General features: G+C 47.0%; 1 protein-coding gene across 2 annotated transcripts in view; it reads left to right on the top strand.

Moving 5' to 3' along the window:
• FER (FER tyrosine kinase) overlaps window positions 1-20178 on the top strand; it is a 612331-nt gene that overhangs the window by 117931 nt on the left and 474222 nt on the right. For both annotated transcript variants that reach the window (XM_029572126.1, XM_029572135.1), the window contains exon 5: window positions 7529-7628. In XM_029572126.1, the coding sequence (XP_029427986.1) occupies window positions 7529-7628 (100 nt within the window). The remainder of the gene's footprint in view (window positions 1-7528; window positions 7629-20178) is intronic.

Raw genomic sequence — 20178 nt, 5'->3', positions numbered from 1 at the left:
CCCTGGGGCTGAAGTAAGTTGTGTGCACCAGCTAACTGTCAGCACGTGATCCCCTGCAGAGCGGCAAATGGCCGCTGTGCCGGGAGGCTCTGACTCCGCCCCGCCCTTTTAGTAAATCCCCAGGACTTAGACGCATTCCGGGGCTTTACGTGCGTCGCCGGGCCTTTATAAAATAGGCCCAGCGCGCGTAACCCCTTTAAAATCAGGCCCTAGGTCTTCTTGGTTAATAACAGTTTAGTTTATAGACTTCTTCTACAGGAATTTGCCCAAACCTTTTGTAAATCTTGCTAAGCTAACTGCCTTAAACTTATCCTCTGACAATGAATTTCCAGAGCTTAATTATGGGTTGTGTGAACAAAACTTTTCTCCAATCTATTTTGAATGTAGTCCTTAACTTTTTCAAAAATAGAAAGACTAAGGGATATTTCATTGAGTAAATAACCATTACGAGTTCTATTCCACTCATGATTTTATAGACCACTATCATATTCCCCCCTCACCGTCTCGTTTCCAAGCTAAACAGCCGTAACCTCTTTAGCTTTTCTTCATAGGGTAGCCATTCCATCCCCTTTATCATTTTGGTCACTCTTCTCTGTCCCTTTTCCAGTGTCACTATTTTTTTTGAGATGTGGTGACAGAACTGCACACAGGACTCTAGATGTGGCCTTACCATGGATACAGAGGTATGATGACATTCTCCGTTTTATTCTGCATTCATTCCTTAATTATTTCTAAAATTGTTTGATTTTTTTGATAGCTGTCATGCACTGAGCTGAGGATTTCAAAGTATTGTCCGCTATGATGTTCAGATCCTTTTCCTGGGTGGGAGCTCATAAAATGGACCCTAACATCGTGTAACTACAGTATGGGTTACTTTTCCCCATGTGCATCACTTTCACTTATCGGGATAAAATTTCATCTGCCATTTGGATGCCTAGTCTTCCAGTCTCGCAAGGTCCTCCTGCAATTTTTCACAATTCGTTTGTGATTTAACAACATGGAATAATGTGTCTGCAAATTTGATCGCCTCACTCGTTCCCCCTTTCCAGATCATTTATAAATATATTAAAAAGCACTGGTCCCAGTATAGATCCACTGAGAAAACTGACCATTTAGTCCTATTCTGCTTCCTATCTTTTAACCAGTTTGTTATCCACAATGAGATATTGTCTCCTGTCCTGTGTCTATTTAATTTTCTCAGGAGTCTCTCATTGAACACCTTATCAGAAGCCTTCTGAAAATTCAAATACACTATATCCACTGGCTCACCATAATCCACATGTTTATTAACCCTTTCAAAAAAATATAGCAGATTGGTGAGGCAAGATTTCCCTTGGGTAAATCCATGTTAGCTGTGTCCCATTAAACCATGTCTTTTGATATGTTCTATGATTTTGTTATTTTAGAATAGTTTTCATGATTTTTCCGGCAATGAAGTCAGACTCACCTGCCTTTAGTTTCCAGGATCACCCCTGGAGCCCTTTCTAAAGATCGAGGTTACATTGGCCATCCTGTAATCTTTGGGTACGTAGATAATGTTAATTACAAATTACTAGTAATAGAACTGCAATTTCTTTTTTTGAGTTCTTTCAGGATTCTGGGGTGTATACTCTCTGGTTCAGGTGATTTACTATTCTTTAGTTTGTCAATCTCCCTGATTACATCATTCAGGTTCACCATGATTTGTTTCAATTCTTGTGAACCATCATTATTGACTACATTTTCTGGTATAGGTTTCTCCTCATTAGTTTAAAAAAAAAAAAAAAAAAAGAAGCAAAGAAGTAATGTCATCTTTCCGAGAGCCTTATTATTCCCTAAGTGCCCTTTTAACCCCACAGTCATTTAGTGGTCCAGCAGACTCCCTCACTGGCTTTCTGCCTCTATGACCAACATCTTTTCACATTCTTTTTCAGCTTGCCTTATCAATGTTTTATATCTAACTTGACAGTGCTTATGCTTTTTTTTTTTTTTTAAAGATATTCTTTTGGATAAAATATCCTCACTCATGCTAATAGTTGTTTGGCCTTCATTCCACCTTTTTTAATGCGTGGAATATATCTGGTCTGGTCTTCCAAGCATATGTTTTTATAAATAATGAATATTCCTGATATAAAGTCTTAACCTTTGTAGCTGCACTTTTGAGTTTTTTTCCCAATTATTTTACTCATTTTATTAAACTCTCCTCTTTTGAAAGTTTAATGCTAAAACTGTAGATTTACTTTTTTTTCCCCTCAATCAATGTCATTTGGTGGCACTAAGATCACTGCTGTCAAATGGCCGTACCACCATTACCTCTCACACAGAATCTTGAGTTCCACTAAGCATTAAGTCTAAAATGGCTCCCACTCTCATCAGTTCCTGTACCAGCTGCTCCATGAAGCAGTCATTTATTTCATTTAGAAACTTTATCTCAGTAGCATGTCCTGATGTGATATTTACCCAGTCAGTATTGGGGTAATTGAAATCTATTATCATAGAGAGTCAATACAGTAACCCCAAAACACCTATAAACAATGAGGGAAACCAAAAATATAGGTCTATAGAAAAGCAATGAGGTAAACAAAAAATATACGTTTATTTATTTATTTATTTATTAACTTTTATTTACCGACATTCGTGAAGCACATCATGCCGGTTTACAAAGAACTCAGGTGAGAGATACAATGAAACAATATAACAATATAATATAACAATGTAACATTATAACAAAGTGAACAAATAAAACAGTACAAAAAAATGAAGCCATGGGAGCCGAATTGAGGGAGGGAAAAAGGGGGGAGGGGAGGGGGAGGGTGGGCAAGGGGTAGGAGGGGAACGGGAAAGCATAGTTAGAAGGAGGTAAGGGGAGAATACAAAAAGAATAGGGGGAGACTATGTACAGGAGAACTGTATAGGTGTCATTTAACTACGTAGAATTACGGAGACGTCGAAAGTTGGAGAAGGCGGTAAAACTGGGAAATAGTTACTTCAGAGGGTGTAAAAAAGGGGGGGGGGGGGGGGGGGGGGAAAATTAGGGAAGGGTGGCGGCCGGGTGACGCGGAAACGAGAGGGTGACAGGGGGCAGGGAGGAGAAAGGGATAAGACAGGCGGGAGGAGGGTGAGGGATGGCCGGGCCGAGCGGAAACTGAAGGGGGGAGGGCAGGGGGGAGCTAGGGGGAGAAATTACGTTTGGTTTGCGTCATATAGAAAAGCTTTTTTATAGACCTATATTTTTGGTTTCCCTCATTGTTTATAGGTAATTGAAACCTCCCATTATTACTGGGTTGCCAAATTTGTTAGCACCTCATTGTCCATCTGTTAAATTTGCCCAGGTGGATGATACTATATCCCCACCACTTTCTCCATCACATATGTTATTTCCACCTATATTCTACTGTGCATTTACTCTCCTGCCAAACCTAACATAAAGCGTCACTCTCCCACAATGTTGATCCACCCTATCATTGTGATATAATTTGTACCCTGGTATAGCACTGCCCCATTGGTTATCCTCCTTCTACCAAGTATTTGAGATGCCAATTGTGCCTACCTCTTCATTCAGTGCTATATATTCTAATTCTCTCATCTTACTTTTTAGACTTCTGGCATTGGCATACAGACTTTTCAAAGTGTGTGTTTTGTTCGCATTAACAGTGTGCTTATCAATTGACAGGAGTAATTTGGAATCTTTTACCTCAGGTGGTACTTTACTTATAGACATGGGCTACTTTTGCTTTTATCGGACCCTGTCTATAGGGATGCCCTAACTCTTCTGTTTTAGTATCCTTCGAAGAAACCTCCCTCTGAACCATGCACTGCTGAGTGACTTTCTGCTTTCTCCCATGTTCCAGTTTAAAAACCGCTCTATCTCCTTTTTGAAAGCTAATACCAGCAGCCTGGTTGCACATCCATTTGGAATAGGCTTCCCTTTTCCCAAAATGTTGCCCAATTCCTATAAAGCCCTCTTCCTTGTATCATTGTCTCATCCATGCATTGAGAGTCCAGAGTTATGTTTGCTTCTGGGGTCCTGCATATGGAACAGGGAACATTTCAGAGAATATTGTTAGAGATTCTGGATTTCAATTTTCTACTTAACACCTTAAATTTGACTTCCAGGATCTCCCTTACACCTTCCTGTGTTATTGGTGCCCACATGGATCATGACAGCCAGCTCCTTCCCACCACGGTCTAAAATCCTATCCAGGTGATGTTACCAAGTGATCCTCACATACACCAGCTACCCAGCTATCTACATTCCCAATAATCAAATCACCAACGGCCATCCTAACCTTCCCTCCTGGGCACTAAGCCTTGGAGACACATCCTTGCTGTGAGAGAATAATGCATTACCTGGAGAGCAGGTCCTTGCTACAGGATCTCTTCCTGCGACACCAACGTGATGCTCTCTTTCAGGTGACCTCGCTCCTCCAAAACAGGATAGGGGCTGATGAACTGGAGTTGGGACTTGGCTAATATGTACCAAAGGGATTCCCCTATATACCTCAGTGCCTGCCTTAGCTCTACCAGGTCTGCCACTTTAACCTCCAGAGATTGAACTCATTCCCTGAGAGCCAGGAACTCTTTGGACTTGGTGCACACATACAATGTCTAACCACCTGGTAGATAATCATACAAGTGGCACTCTATGCAAAAGCCTTGAAGCACCCTCATCTTACTGCTGAACTGTCTGCAACTTAATTTTGTTGATTTCTTAATTAAATTAGGTTACTGTGGGAGTAGGGATGTATAAATCAGTTTTTAAATTATCTTGTGTATTTAACATTAATTTGGCAATAACCTGGAAGGGGACAATTGAGGGCTAGGTCAATCTCTTGTTTAGACTAATCATAGATTTTTGATGTGAAAATGTCTCTTGACCTTTTATATGGCATAAGTGTCTATAAATCAAAGAATGAGCTTGGGGTGGGTGGGAAGGAAAGAAAGACATTAAAAGAAATTACTTGCCTTTCCTAGCCTTTTTTTAAAAATTAATTTTCTTCACAATATGATCTCTTCCCAAAATTTTAAGTCCCAATATTGCTCAGCAAGCAATACTTATCGATGCTCTTTTGCTACCAGCAAAATCTTCTCCTCCTCTCAATACGCCCTCAGGATTGAGGGTTACTGAGCTCTTCCCTTGCAATATATCTTGTACTTCAAAGGCAAATTAGTACTAACAAATCTCTTTGATAATACACACTTTAATACACACATATTCCAAATTAATTTGCCAGTCTGACCCTTTACTGCTGTTCCTGTTTATCAACTTTACACCTACTCAAATCAATCACACTTTTCTAACACTTTTCATAGCAAGTTAACTACTTTTTCCTAACTTTTATTTTTTAATCAAGGCACATACAAACTAAATGAAATTACCTGTCTTCCCAAACTTTTTTCAATCAAGGAACACGCACAAACTTCCATTTACGTTATGTGATATACAGACATCCAGCACAGGGAGAAGATTTAGGGATAGAGATTTAGTTTGAAGTCACAGTTAAGACTAGAATGAAGAGGATTGTACTGCTCATAGGAGACTTCAGTTTGTCAGATGTTTATTGGGGCATTCCAGCTTCAACAACTGCCGCAGATTTTTCATAGCTTCTTGGCCCTGCTATATTTGTGCTAGCTCTGAGTATTACTCTTGTTTGACTTGAAAGCAGGGTTCAGGGTTTCTTTTCATTGCTTAGAGTCCACTCACCTTATAAAATGCTGCCATCACAGTAACAGTTTGTAATAGAGTACCCCATACCATGATTCTTTGTGTGCATGCTGTTACGGGCACTGGCCACAGCAGACCCACGGCTCGGCCCCCTCACAAGTGATCCAGCTCCTGGGCCGCCGGCTCCGTCCTCAGGCCGGCCCTGGGGCCTCCGGCTCTACTGCAGTTCCTGATGTTCCGCGTCTGGCCTCTCCGCGTGGCCCACGGAGAGACACCGTCCTGACCAGCACCGCGCCCCTCCCTAGCTGCGTGCGTGCACACAGCTGATCCTTTAATAGGGCCCGCGGTGGGAACCTGGCCGTGGTCCCGGATGATGACGTCGGCAGAGCTCTGGTATATAAGCCCGGGCTCTGCATTCTCAAATTGCCTTTGCAACAGGTCCCCTTGCTAGTTGAGTGGTCAATGCTTCTTCTGTTCTGATCCTGATTGCCTTCGTTTCTATTTCCTTGTTCCTGAGTTCCTTCGTCTCTCCTTCGGATTGCTAACCTGGTTTGACCTCTGCATCGCCTGACTACTCCGTTGCCTCTCTCCAGCCCCGGACCTCTGCATCGCCTGACCATCCTTGACTCTCTCCTCCTCCAGGCCTCAGCCTTGCTCACCACTGCTTCCAGACATCTGCCAACCGTGAACCCATCTTGCTTAAAGACGCCTCTTCAGCCTTTTTGTCCTGGACGTGGTTCATTCAGGCTTCGGCCTGCTCTTGCTCGGGCGCCCTCTGTCAGACTGTGTTCCTATTGGCGCCCGGGTCTCCAGGACTCCACCTCGTCCAGTACAGACTGATATGTATACCAGTTGCTGCCTCTGGGCTGACCTCGATCCACCCATCGATGACCACTGACGGAGGCCACCTAAGTCCAGCCAGCCCCGGCACCCAAAGGCTCAACCCGTGGGGAACGAGGGCTTGTATTGGTGAAGTGCCAGCCGGCCTCCGTCCGTCAGCCCTCTCTGCCTGCCGATGGTGGGGATCCGTAGGATCCCTCCTACGGGTAGCGTCAACCCCACCTCGGCCCAAGGGTCCACCTCTGGCGCAACACATGCACCCAGAAGCTCATTGACAGGTTTCACTGCTGCAGTGGCCGAGATTCTCTAACCCTAGGAATTGTGAATACTGCCTCTGAAGCAACTTCATTTGACCCCGTGGGCCTAATGAGTAGAAGACATGTCTGAGAATCAAACCCAGTTGTCTCACATGGCAACATTCAGCACTGCTGTAGGGCCATTAGGCCAGTTTCCAGAAAAAAAAATGTTTTTTTTAAAGGCAGTCAACCACTATTTCAGCTATTGGTTTTCAAAGGTAGATTTACACATGCATTTATTTATTGTTTTTCTGGTTAAAAATAGCTCAAAATGATGTAAATTTGTTAAAACAATAAAACAAAGACAATAAACAGGATTAAAGCAAACTTACTAAGCCTCATATAACTTCTTTATCTATCAGGTTAATAGATGGTACCTTTTAAAAAGCTTTAGACATTAGGAAAACGCTGAAGACATGGTTAAACTGCTTCAAATCTTTTTCCTCCCTCAATTCCAGAGGGAGAATATTTCACAAATTTGGGTCGGTGTTTGAAAAGGAAGAAACATAAAGTGCAAACAGACTGGTGCTGCAGAACTAAATAGGAAATCTAAGGCCAAAAGGTGGTTTATTGGAGTCAATATAATAGGCATCTGCAAAGGTAGATTTTCATTGTATTACGTACTAAAGATGTATAAACTAGATTTGCATATGAAATATTTTGATTTTATGCCCTATAAGTTATCAGTAATAATAGCAAATGCTTTCAACTGCTATCATAATAGCTGTTTTTTTAAATGTTTTGACAGGTGACAAAAACAGAATTGGAGAAACTAAAAGCCAACTACAGACAATTAACAAAAGAAATGCACTCTGCTAAGGAGAAGTTCAAGGAAGCTGTAACAAAAGGTGTGTGTTTTGTGAGTTTATATCAGTTGCTGAGCTTAATGTTTTACTTTGTGAACATGGCAAAAAGTTGATTTGCTAAAACCATATAGAAGGTACTCATATTTTAAAGCAGCATTTCAACATAGATGAAAAGGTCGCTTATAGAGAAATGCTTCGACTTTTGTTTTCAGGACTGCCCTTTTTTAGGTGGGGATTAACTTTTCAAAACAACTTTCAGTGTATCTGTGTGAACTACTGGTTTGATACAATTGAAAACCAAAGCACTTTATTTTTCTGCAAAACGTGTAAAGCAGCAGCAGCACAACTAAATTTCCTTTCCCTCAGTTATTCTTCTGGGTGTACAGGCTGTAGGAATTGAGAGGGCAATTCACTTACATGCCAAGTGAGTGCTTGGCCCCATAGGCGAGACAACCAAAACAGTTGAAAAGAAGCAAGAGATGGTGTAGCCCTATGGTTTTTTTTTGTTTTTTGTTTTTTTAGTAGCACTGTGTGATAAGGTGCAGGAGACTCTAGTTTGCTTCTTGTCTGACAGGGCTTGAAGCAAACTAGAGTCTATGTGCATAGTGTGATATGAAGATGATGGGTTTCAGTTCTGTGATGGAATGGAATACAGCTTCTACTTTTATGTCAACCCCTGCTGGCACACAAGCTGTACTGATGGTGAGTCTCTGAAGAGACTTTCTGCCAGTCCACAGCCAGTGAAGGATCTAGCATTATATTTAGGCATGCTCTCTGGGTTTGGGCGAGATAGAGAAGGGAAGATTATAGCAAAACCATAGTATTTTTTTAATTTTTTAATTTTATATTCTTCCTTTTGTGACACTTCATAGTGGATTACATTCAGGTACTGAATGTATTTCTCCTAGGACAAGCAGGATGGTAGTCCTCACATGTGGGTGACATCATCAGATGGAGCCCAGCACGGAAAACTTTTATCAAAGTTTCTAGAATCTTTGACTAGCAGACTGAGCATGCCCAGCCTGCTGCTATCCGCGCATCCACGCGAGGTCCTCCTTCAGTCTCTTCTGTTGTGCAGTAGCTTCGTGATTATGGAGCTCCAAACCCTTGAAAGCAGTTTTTCCTAAATTTTTCTGGGTTTTTTTTCTACATCGGGTCCCCCTTCGCATTCCATTCCTCTGGTAGGTACCTGTGGCTTTTGATGTCAGTTTTTGGTGATCGATTCCCGACTCCTGCTTTGGGTTCCCATCGGTTATCGACTACACGTCGGCCTCTTTTTTTCGATGGCATCGTCAGGTTTTCAATGTTCCGCAGACACTGGGGGCACCATGTCCATTACAAAATCCGCATGCGGTGTGTATCCTCTGCCTGGGGGCCTTACACGATGTTCGAGGGTGCCGTTTGTGTGATCAAATGACCCCCAAAGGGCGTCATATGCGCCTAGATAAAATGGAGAAGCTTTTTGGCTCTCCAAAACCCTCCACTTCGGCGTCTGTGTCCTCCATGCCAAAGGACCGCAGGGAACCGTCTCCTTCGCTTCCCCTGGCGGTCCCTCTCTCCAGTACTCCTAAGGATCGAGGAGAGGGAGTTCGATCCTCGGTGGCCTCTCCCCTCCCCCTAACCTCAGAGTTGTCTTCGTCCTCGGCGCTGGGGAAAGACCGGGCCGAGCACTGGAAACCTAGGAAGCATAGACACCAGTCACAGTCCCGGCATGGTTGTTTCCGGAGTGGCATCGGCGACTGCGAACCGCCACCGGAGGCCCCATCCTCCGGTGCCCCCGGTAGCCCGAGGCATTCCCCACTGGCAACAGTGCTGGGCGCCATGCCTCTTCATGATCCCTCCGAGGATGTGCCGGCGACGCCTTGTTCCCCTCCATTAGTCCTTACTAGTCAGGACTTTTAAGAGGAGTTGGACCGCAGGGTGCAATTGCGGTGCTCAAAGTGGTTCAGCGCGTCGAGCTGCGAGTGCCACTGGCCCCCATACTGGTGCCTGAGCCCCTGCCTTCGTTGTTCGCATCTCTTCTGGAGCATCTGTATGTCCTTCTTGGCGTCCTACTGACTCAACCGGTGTCCAAGAGGCCTCTGTGCCTCCTTTGTCACCAACGCCCTCCACTGGAGTGATCCCGATTCCCGGGTCCTCCGAAGAGGATAAGGCCTTGGGGACCAGGCGACCATGCCCCCGGTTTCTGGGGCCGCTGCTGGTTCCTCCCAGCGTATCGCAGTCTATGCCCCCCTTGATGCCTGGGGGGTCCATTGATGCCCCTGGTGCCCAAGGCCTTCGGTGCTCATGGGGCCCAGGCCTTCTGTCCTTCCTGGTCCCTGCCCTCGGCGTCCAGACCCTAGTGAGGAGGAGGGACCCGTGGGGCGATGACTCCTCTGACGCATCCTCAGACGACCCCCTTTTGGAGCCTTCTCCTCCAGAGGAGCGGCTCACTTTCCACCCCAAGGACCTGTCTTTTGCCAGCTTTGTGAGGGCCATAGCAGAGGCCATTCCTTTCCAGCTTCTGTTGGAGGAGAATACCCATCATAAGATGCTGGTGGTCCTCTAGTTCATCGACGCTCCAAAAGAGATTGTGGCGGTGCCAGTCCACGACATCTTTAAAGAGCTCCTCCTCCGTTTGTGGGAACACCTGGTGTCTGTTACCCCGGTGAACAGGAAAGCTGATGAGACTTATCTTAACAGACTGTAGAAGTGGAGTCCATGCTTAAGAAAGCCAGACGTTCCTGGACACACGCTTCTGCCCCTCCAGGGCACGAACACAGGGAGCTCGATGGCATAGGGAGGAAAATGTTCCAAGGGGCTATGCTGGTGGCCCGTATTGCGGCCTACCAGCTGTATATGACCCAATATGTCCGCAACCTATGAAAGCAAGTTCAGGAGTTTGCGGAGGGCTTTCTCCAGCAACAGCAGGAGCCCCTTGCAGCCATTGCCTCGCTGGGACTCGAGGCGGGTAGACACTAGGTCAGGTCTACCTGTGATGTCTTCGAAACCGCTGCTCGCCTAGCCGCCGGTGGAGTCTGCACCAGATGACTAGCTTGGCTCCGGGCCTCCGACCGGAGGTTCAGGATAGGCTCGCGGACTTCCCCTGTACAGGAGAGAACCTGTTTGGGGATAAGGTGAAAGAGGTCATCGCACAGCTGAAATATCAGCATGAATACTCTTCAGCAATTCTCTGCCAGCCCCTCAGAAGGCCATTCCGCCGCCAGGAAGTCCTCCAGGCCGAATTATCGCAAGCCCTTCTACAGGTCAAGGAAATACTTCCCTCTGGCTGCTCATACTCACCTGCCTCGGTCCAGCCCTAGAGGCCTTGGCCGGCAGCAGCGAGTTCCGAGGGCCCAACCAGCCCCCAGCAGGCCCCGTCTGCCAGCTTTTGACTGGTGGCGAGGGGGCATGAGCCAAACGCTGGTTCCCATGGCGGCCGATCCCCCAGTTGGTGGCAGGCTTCTTTGCTTCGCCCGCCACTGGGAGATGATCACTTTGGATCGTTGGGTCCTCTCCATTGTCTGCCAGGGCTACTGCCTGAATTTCAGCAGGCACCCAGAGACCGCTCCCCCATGTTCATCTTGGGGTACGGCCACCCATCAGGTCGTCCTTCAGTTGGAGCTTTTCGCCCTTCTAGCACAGACGCAGTAGAACCAGTTCCCCATGAGCAGTGGGGGCCTTGGTTTCTACTCTAGGTATTTCCTCATTCTGAAGAGGAATGGCAGCTTGCGCCCCATTCTTGACCTCAGGGCGTTAAATTGCTTTCTCATAAGAGAAAAATTCAAGTTGCTCTCTCTGGGCATGCTGATCCCGCTCCTCCAAAGAGGAGACTGGCTCTACTCCCTCGACTTAAAGGAGGCTTACACCCATATTGCAATTGTCCCCAACCACAGGAAGTACCTCTGCTTTCTGGTGGGGTCAGCACATTTTCAATACAAAGTGCTGCCCTTTGGGCTGGCTTCAGCCCCACACATCTTTCACAAAATGCTTGGCGCTGGTGGCTGCCTACCTCAGATGTTGTTCGGTCCACGTCTTCCCGTACCTGGACGATTGGCTCATCCAGAGTGAATCATATTCCAGGGCTGTGAATGCTCTGGCCTTGATGGTTCAAACCTTACAGACCTTGGGATTCATTTTCAACTTACCTAAGTCACATCTCAATCCGTCTCCACGGCTGGACTTCATCGGTGCCAGGTTGGATACGGCACACGCGAAAGCTTTCCTGCCCAGGGATTGTGCGGTCGCCCTCTCCTTGCTGGCAACCCTTGTTCGCAACAGAAAGAAGGTACCGGCCTGTCTGCTGCTTGGCCTGCTGTGCCATATAGTGGCCTCGGTCCACGTGACCCCCTTTGGCCCGCCTCTGCATGAGGGATCCGCAGTGGGCCTTGCGGTCCCAGTGGTGGCAGGCATCCCAGAATTTGGAAGCACTTGTGACGGTCACGGACCCTCTCCGTCTCTCCCTAACCTGGTGGGAGGCCCGGTCCAATCTGGAACTTGGGCTCCCATTCCAGCCCGCGCCACCCTAGGTGACCCTCACCACCAATGCTTTGCCTCAGGGGTGGGGGACCCACACGGATGGTCTGCATACCCAGGGCCTTTGGACTGCAACCGAGTCCCGCTGCCAGATAAATTTTCTGGGGCTGCAGGTGATCCGGGACGCCTTGTGGTCCTTCCAGGACAGGCTGTCCTCCACGGGCATCCTCATCAGAATGGACAACCAGGTGGCGATGTGGTACATTAACAAGCAGGGCAGCACGGGCTCCTTCCCCCCCCCCCCCCCCCTTCCAGGAAGCGATACAGGGCTGGGATTGGGCCCTCTCCAGGTGGGTGTAGCTATGGGCCATATACCTGCTGGGCCACCTGAACATGCTGGCGGGCATGCCGGACATGGACCTGTTCGCCCCTTCCCACAGTCACAAGGTGAGCATGTTCTGCTCCCTGATTCCAGGGAAGGACCGTCCGGCCTGCGACACATTCTCCCTTCACTTGGGTCAAGGTCTTATGTAAGCATACCCCCTATTCCGCTTTTCTCGAGGCCTCTGATGAAGCTGCAAGAGGACGGGGGGGGGACGGGGGACCATGATCCTGGTGGCACCCTCCTGGCCAAGGCAGGTGTGGTTCCCTCTGCTCCAGGACCTGTCCATGAGCGCACTGGTTCTGCTGGGGACAGCTCCCGACTTACTATCGCAGAACCAGGGCACCCTGTGTCACCTGAACCTTTGGGCCTGGGCCAAAGCCCAGGCCCTCACGGCGTGGATGTTGAGCGCATGATCCTCCAGCCCTTAAAGCTCTTGGATGGTGTGTTCAGGGCCTTGATTGAATCCCGGAAACTTTCCACTCAGAGATCTTACAGCTTGAAGTGGAAGCGATTCTCCACCTGGTGCGGCAGTCATGGACTGGACCCTTTCTCCTGCCCGATCCCCTGCCTGCTGGATTACCTGTGGTACCTGTTCCAAGTCTGGCCTCCAGACCAGCTTGGTCCGAGTACACCTCCGTGCCTACCATCAGGGCATTGCGGGGGTTCTCGTCTCAGTCCAGCCACTGGTCGGGCGTTTCATGCGGGGCCTAGTTCAACTGAAGCCCCGTGTTGCCCACCGGCAACCCCATGGGATCTCAACATTGTCCTGGCGAGGCTCATATGACATCTGTTCGAGCCTCTCAAATCCTGTGACCTGAAGTTCCTCACCTGGAAAGTTATGTTCCTGGTGACGATCACTTCTGCTCACAGGGTCAGTGAGATCCAGGCTCTGGTTACGTTCGCGTCCTCCACGAAATTCTTCCATGATCGTGTAGTGCTGCACATGCATCCAAATTTCTTCTGAAGGTAGTGACTGCTTTCCACATCAACCAGTCAATTATCCTTCCCACGGCCTCATTCTAACGCGAGGGAAGATGCTCTTCACACCCTGGACTGCAAGCGAGCGCTCGCTTTCTGCTTGGATCGTACAGTGAGGCACAGACAGTCCACCCAGCTCTTTGTGTCCTTTGACACCAATAGGCTGGGAGCAGCAGTGGGGAAGCAGACCCTATCCAACTGGCTAGTGGATTGCATTGCCTTCTGCTATGAGCAGGAAGGCCTTCAGCTGGCCGGCAGGGTGAAGGCTCACTCTGTGCAGGCTATGGCGGTGTCAGTGTCCCAGCTGCATGTGGTATCTGCGCTGAAATCTGCAGAGCCGCGACCTGGAGTTCACTCCACACATTCGAGGCTCACTATTACCTCGACAGGGATAGTCGCCAGGACAGCACTTTTGGACAGTCTGTCCTCCACAATTTATTCCAGTCTTGAACCCGACTGTTCTCATCGTGCTCTTTATGGGGCCAGACTGTCCCTGTTTTTCCCACAGCGCCGCAGTTGTCTTGTGCCCGTTGGCACCTTGTTCAGCTGCTGTGGGTCCCTCTGATCATACGGGATAATCTGGAACTCTGTAATCACCCACATGTGAGAACCACCATCCTGCTTGTCCTAGGAGAAAACGCAGTTGCTTACCTGTAAAAGGTGTTCTCCTAGATTAGCAGGATGTTGGTCCTCAGGAATCCCGCCCACCTCCCCATGATGTTGGGTTCTCCTTCGTTTTGTTGTTTTATTTTTCGCTCGTATTTTGCTATGTTACGAGACTGAAGGGGGGGACCTCATGTGGATGTGCGGATAGCAGCAGGCTGGGCATGCTCAGTCTGCCAGTCAAAGTTTCTAGAAGTTTTGACAAAATTTTTCAGTGCCAGGCTCCATCTGATGATGTCACCCACATGTGAGGATTAACATCCTGCTGTCTTAGGAGAACACCTGTTACAGGTAAGCAACTGCGCTTTTCTCTATCCCAAAAGGGCTTACAATCTAAGGCCAGGATTCATCAAGCTGCAGGAGGGGGCTTGTTCCCACTATTGCGAGGGGTGTAGCTGTGATAGTGGGCCCCTCCCCCCCCCCCAAAAAAAAACAAAACATTGCAGCTGTATTGCCTCATTTTGTCTTGCTGGAAAACACTGCGAGGAAAAACACTGCGGCATCTACCCTTTACGCATGATGGTGGCACCCAAAACATGGGGCAGCTATCACCCTAACTAAAATAAATAAATAAAATAAAAGTGGAAAATGGTCACCCAAGCACTATGGATGCCCTTGAGTACTACAGATGCATTTGGTGACGTGGTTCAACATGGATGCCATCATGTCATGGAAATCCTCAATGCCATTGAGTGCCAGGGTACCATTGAGCATAGGGAACAAGCATCCTGGGTACACAATGGTGTGGTTGTACCTCAAGTGCTGTCATATGCGGGCAGCACCTTCAATTCTGTTGAGCAATGTAGGTCCTGGCGAGTGCCATCGAAGCAGTCCACATGAGTCCCACTGAGCTCTGTGAGTGCCATGCAGTGCCATTGATGTCATAGATGCCTTCGAGCGCCCTTGACACTGATGCTGTTGAGCGCCCTGGGGTGCTGTGGGTGCCTTTGAGCACTATGGGTTCTGTCGAGCATAGTGGGAGGCAATGTTGAGGCCGTCGACTGCCAGGTGTGCTGTCAAGTAAGCGACATTGCTGCTTTGGGTACTGTTAATGCTGCCAAATGTTATAGACTATTTCAAGCACCATTGAGTGCCATCAATGCTGCTGAACCATCATTGCCTTAGGATGCCGTTGGCTGCCTTTGGGTGGTGCTGGGCCATGGATGCCTTCAGTGGCACCGCATTTATTTATTTATTTAGTTGTTTGTTTAAAAACATTTTTAGCCCACGTATAGCACACCAGGTGAGCTATGCGGGGTACAATACAATAAATTACAATTATAGTAATAAAATCTAAACATAAAAATGGATACATAAGCTTGAATCTTTAATAATAGGTGTTGTTCAGCGCCTTTGGCATTGTCAAGCGCTGTCGATGCCCTGGGTGCAATGTCATTCAGAGCCATAGACATGGTTGGCCACTATTGACCATTGAGTGTACTGTTGGCGCCATGGGTGCCATTACTGCTGTAGGCACCGGCAGATGTGGTTGGATGCCGCAGGACGCTGCCGTGGAGCGCCATAGGTGCCTTCGGGCATTATGGGCTTCCCTGACACCATGGTGGGCAGGGGGCACCACTGATGGTACTATCATCAGGGCTGCTATCTGCCACTAAGGGTGTCATCAGGCGCTGGAGGCTTCCTGAGGGCTATGCTGTTAAGCGCTGCTCAGTGCTTAGACCGATGCAGTTGGGTTGCCATGGGCACTGTGGACATTGTTATAGCACTGTGCATGCTGACTCCATAAGGCGTCATTGAGACAATGGAGTGCGACAAGTGCGGTTGACACCGGCAGGAGTTGTCAACTTCTCCAAGTGCATGAGTGCTGCTGGAAGATATTATCACTGTCTGTGTGATGGATGGCGTTGCTACCATGGGCCCCCATCGATTTAATTTCTGTCAGGTAGGCATCCTGTGTCTGGCAATATAGGTCATTTGTTGCACCAATGAGAAGGGTGCCATCACACACTTTGATTTTGTTTTTTGCAGTGTGCGGCCACTGGCTCTAGCAGGTTGCGACTGGTCTAGGCTATGGCTTGTGGCTGTGCCCACAGGTGGTGCGATGTTGAGCACATATGCACTTCCGTCAGCAGGACAGAATGCTGCTGCACAAGTGAAAGGTACTGCATTTGCAGAGCAGAGGTTAGACACAGGGGCTTTACCTTTTTAGTTGCCCTCTAGTGTGTGTTTTCTCTTGACATATGTTATGCACTGTAGTGGCCAGTGCGACTGTATGCCACTCTTCGCAGAGTAGGGAGGTTTTCAGGATTGGGCTGACCTGATACATGTTGCACTTTCCTGTCCCTTCAAGGAGGGGAGATATCGCTGTTGGCTTTCCAGAGGCAACCCTTATGGATTCCCTCTCAGGTGCTTTGTGTTCCACCCCGAGAAGGGGTTGTTCTTACTCCCCATTCTCCTGCCGGGGGTGTGTTTTGTTTCTGACTAGTGGCCCCTCTCTGTTTTCCGCTGGATCCAAGAGCCTGTCAGGCAGGAGTGCTCATTCCTCCATTGTACTACTGTATAGCAAGGATACTTCATGGGGCAGTTATTGAGGATTCAGACTCCCCATAGTGTTCAGGGTTCCTTCTCTTGGCTACTCCCCAGCAAGAAATATGGATTTCTCCTGCGTGGGAATACCCCTTCTGATACCTGCTGGGTGCAACACATATTTTTTCTTTTTTGACCGCTGTTGCCAGTCTGTCTTCTGTATGGGCTCTACCTTTGTGAGGAAGGTTCTAGCCCATCTGCATCCTGAATGGCAGGTGTGTCTTCAAACAACTCTCCCTATCCATGGCCTTGTGTTAGGGGATGGAGTATCTTGCGATGTAGGTCCTGCACCTTTGTTGCAGTCATTTGATAGTTCTGACCTCTGTCTGTGGCAGCATTCATAGGCACACAAAGCGGTCCTTGTCCATGCAGATGATGATCCACTTCATGAGTCGTGAGGTTATCAGGTAGAAGTACGAGTTAACATGGCAATTGGTTTTTGACACCTTTGCCAGGTTAGTGAGCAGTCTGTTCTGCTCATCAGAATGAACCTGATCTGGTACCCTCTGGGTTCCTAGGGTGGTGAAGAAGTCCTGTTTCTACAGGGGTTGGCTTTTGTAACATCCCTATTTTTAATCTCTCGGTGGGGAGATTCCAGACTTCTTTCTTGGGAAGTTCGCTCTCAGTTTCTGTTGTTCCTGTCTACTGAGAGATCTGCCTCGGTAGCGACTCCCTGCTGGAATCATCTGGAGGTAGTATTGTTGGGGTGTTGCCCAACGTTGATTTCTACAACCTACTGGCTTTTTTCTTGCAGTCCAGTCAGAAGGGAAAAGCTGTGGCCATTCTTTTCTTGTTTTTGACCAAATTCTGGCTAGTTCTGCCTTTGAATTTTCGTGCTTTGCTTGGCCAAGATACTATCATTTTCATCTGAGCTATCCTGCTGGGTGGAAGGATATACCTGTCAATGGCAGTACCAAGTCTGGGTGAGCTTCAGTCACAGCTCATCATCCATGCTCAGGGTCTTGGAGTGGCGATCCTGTTAGAGGGCTAGCCTTTCCATTCATTGGTACATTTGATTCTTCGCCATCTGACCAGAGGGTTCAGATCTTTTCTTGTAGTGTTTGGCAGGTAAGATCTGCCACAGAATTTGATGCTTTTTGCCGCCTATTCTTCCAAGCGTTTTCTTGGTTTCTATGCCCGTTATACCCTTTGGCCAATCATCAGGTGCAATTCGCAAATACATTCTGTTCTTCAGATGCTAGCGAAACACACTTTTCTTTCTGGAGAGCTATCTAGCCCCAGATTGGTTTTCAGTTGTCTTGTGACACCAAAGAAAACTGTGTGGTCTTTGTCCAAGAGCTGTTCTCTTGGTTGGCTCTTTGTGCCTATTCCTGTCTCCAGGATAATTTAGGCCTACTGTTACTTGTCAGGGTTTGCTGTTCAGAGCCTCGGTATTAATTTTTGTGAGGAACAGTCCACTTCTCGCTGGAGTTTGCTTCACTCTCCTCCTTAGGCATCTCTACAGCATATCAGGATTTTTGTTTCTCTCTCTGACCTATGGGTCTCTTATGTAGAACTTTTTTCCCTCTTAAACACCATTTTGGGTTGGCTATCTCAAATGAAAGGGAGAAAGGCAGTGCCTTCAGCATTATGGGGTTTCTCTGCTTTGTCCTGTTTGGGCAGCCTGTGGGATTCACTATGTGTGAGGACTGCCATTCTGCCTGTCCTCTGAGAAAGCAGAGTTGCTTTCCTGAAACAGGTGTTTTTTAGGACAGCAGGATGTCAGTTTTCATGAATTCCTTCCTGCCTCCCTTGCGAGTTGGTTTCTTTCTATATTAGCTATATTATGGTCTGAGAGGCTCAGCCTAGAGGGTAGGGAAGTGACTACAGGTGCACATGCTCAGTTGAGCATGCTGAAAGCTCTCTAATCTTTGAGATTAAAGTTCTGTGATGGGCTGCATTGGATAATGTCTCCCATGTGTGAGGTCTGACATCCTGCTGTCCTCGGAGAACACATGTTACAGGTAACCAACTCTGCTTGACAATGGCTTTAATTTGATCATGCATGATAAAATTAGCATCAATGATGAACCCTGAACTTCTTGCACAAGTTATAACTGGTAGCTCTAGATTGTCAAAACAGAAAGAAGATGACACAGTAGCAATATTAGACCTCTGCAAAGTGATAATTTCGGTTTTGTTGATATTTAGGGCAAGCTTATTATGGAGCATCCACTACCTCAAAGTAAAGACAAATTGAAACCATATCAAAGGTGGTAGACCAGATCAACAGCACAGGGATAAAGAACCGTATAACATCTGTATGCAGAGTATATCCAGCACAAAGCCTGGCGAACAATCTGCAATTTGGAGTCCTATAAATATTAAACAGGGAGGCTGACAAAGCTGGTCCCTGGGGAACAACAGTGCCACGCTGAGCTACTTGCACCAATTCTTAGCTGATGTGGGCTTTCAGAGAGAAGATCTGAACCAGTCAAAGACTATACCTGAAATCCCATACTATCTGACTATACTTTCTCATTATACTTTCTCACTATACTCTCTCAGATGTAAAGCAGGATTTAATGATTAAGCGGTATCAAACACAGCAGAAATGACATGCACTACAAGAACATAACTCTGTACGTGGTCTAACTTTCTTCTAATATTATCCAAGCTTGAGAGGAAAAGAGCTTTAGTACTTACAGACTTTCTGAAACCAAATTGAAATTGTTCTAGAGCATGATAATATTGGATAAAACTATCTAGTGTTTCAATATTGCTGATTGAATGATCAGGGAAAGAAATGACAAAGAGGAAACTGAGTGATAATTTGCAAGGTCTGTCAGATCAAAACTTGGTTTCTTCAGTAAGGCTCGTTTCAAGATACTTTGCGGTCTCTCCTCTGTTAGTGATAAGTTAACAATGGTAGTAAGGGGGAGATAGTATCTGTCCTGCCCCTCAATAAGGGTTCTAAGGACATGATCAGAAATTGAGCGCTGCAGTAATCTGAGTGATTTTGAACTATGAGACTACTTGAAACTAGTCCCATTTTAATATCTGTTGTTTCAGGCAATTCCAAAAACCAGCAGTTACTTGTGGAAAATTTTAAATCTACCACATGGTCTTTTTTCATGCCACCAAAAGCTCTAGAGTTTGGAGCTTTTGCACGGTTAGTTTACAGGAAAATATTTCCCTTTGAGAGATCCATTCTTTCAGTTTTATCCTTTTACCAGAGGAGATTGGGATGACTGCTTGACTTGTTCTGGCTTATTGCAAGAGACCCAGTCATGGAAGCTGTTTGGTTTCTCACTGATTAGATACTTTCTTTAGAGGATTCAAGAGCACAAGTCCTCCATTGCAGGAGGTCTTCTCGACTTGGAAGTGAGCTTAGTTTTGAAGGGCTTTGGCATTCCTTCCTCTTGAGCTTTGTAAGTTAGCATCTCTGAGTCATGTTGTTGAAGTTGGTCTCCTTGGCGGCCTTTGTTTATTTTAAAGGAAAATGTATCTCTGTGCCCACTACCTCTTTGTTTGGAGGGTAGTGTTTCACTTCTCTAGGAGTCAGGCTTTTCTCACTTATGAGGGTGAGAAATTCAGGAGATGTAGGCTGGGATAGGGATGGTT

This window comes from Rhinatrema bivittatum, chromosome 1, assembly GCF_901001135.1.
Source record: "Rhinatrema bivittatum chromosome 1, aRhiBiv1.1, whole genome shotgun sequence".
NCBI classification, from domain to species: domain Eukaryota; kingdom Metazoa; phylum Chordata; class Amphibia; order Gymnophiona; family Rhinatrematidae; genus Rhinatrema; species Rhinatrema bivittatum.
Note: the sequence above shows the minus strand (reverse complement) of the source record. Positions and strands in the feature narration are given on the sequence as shown.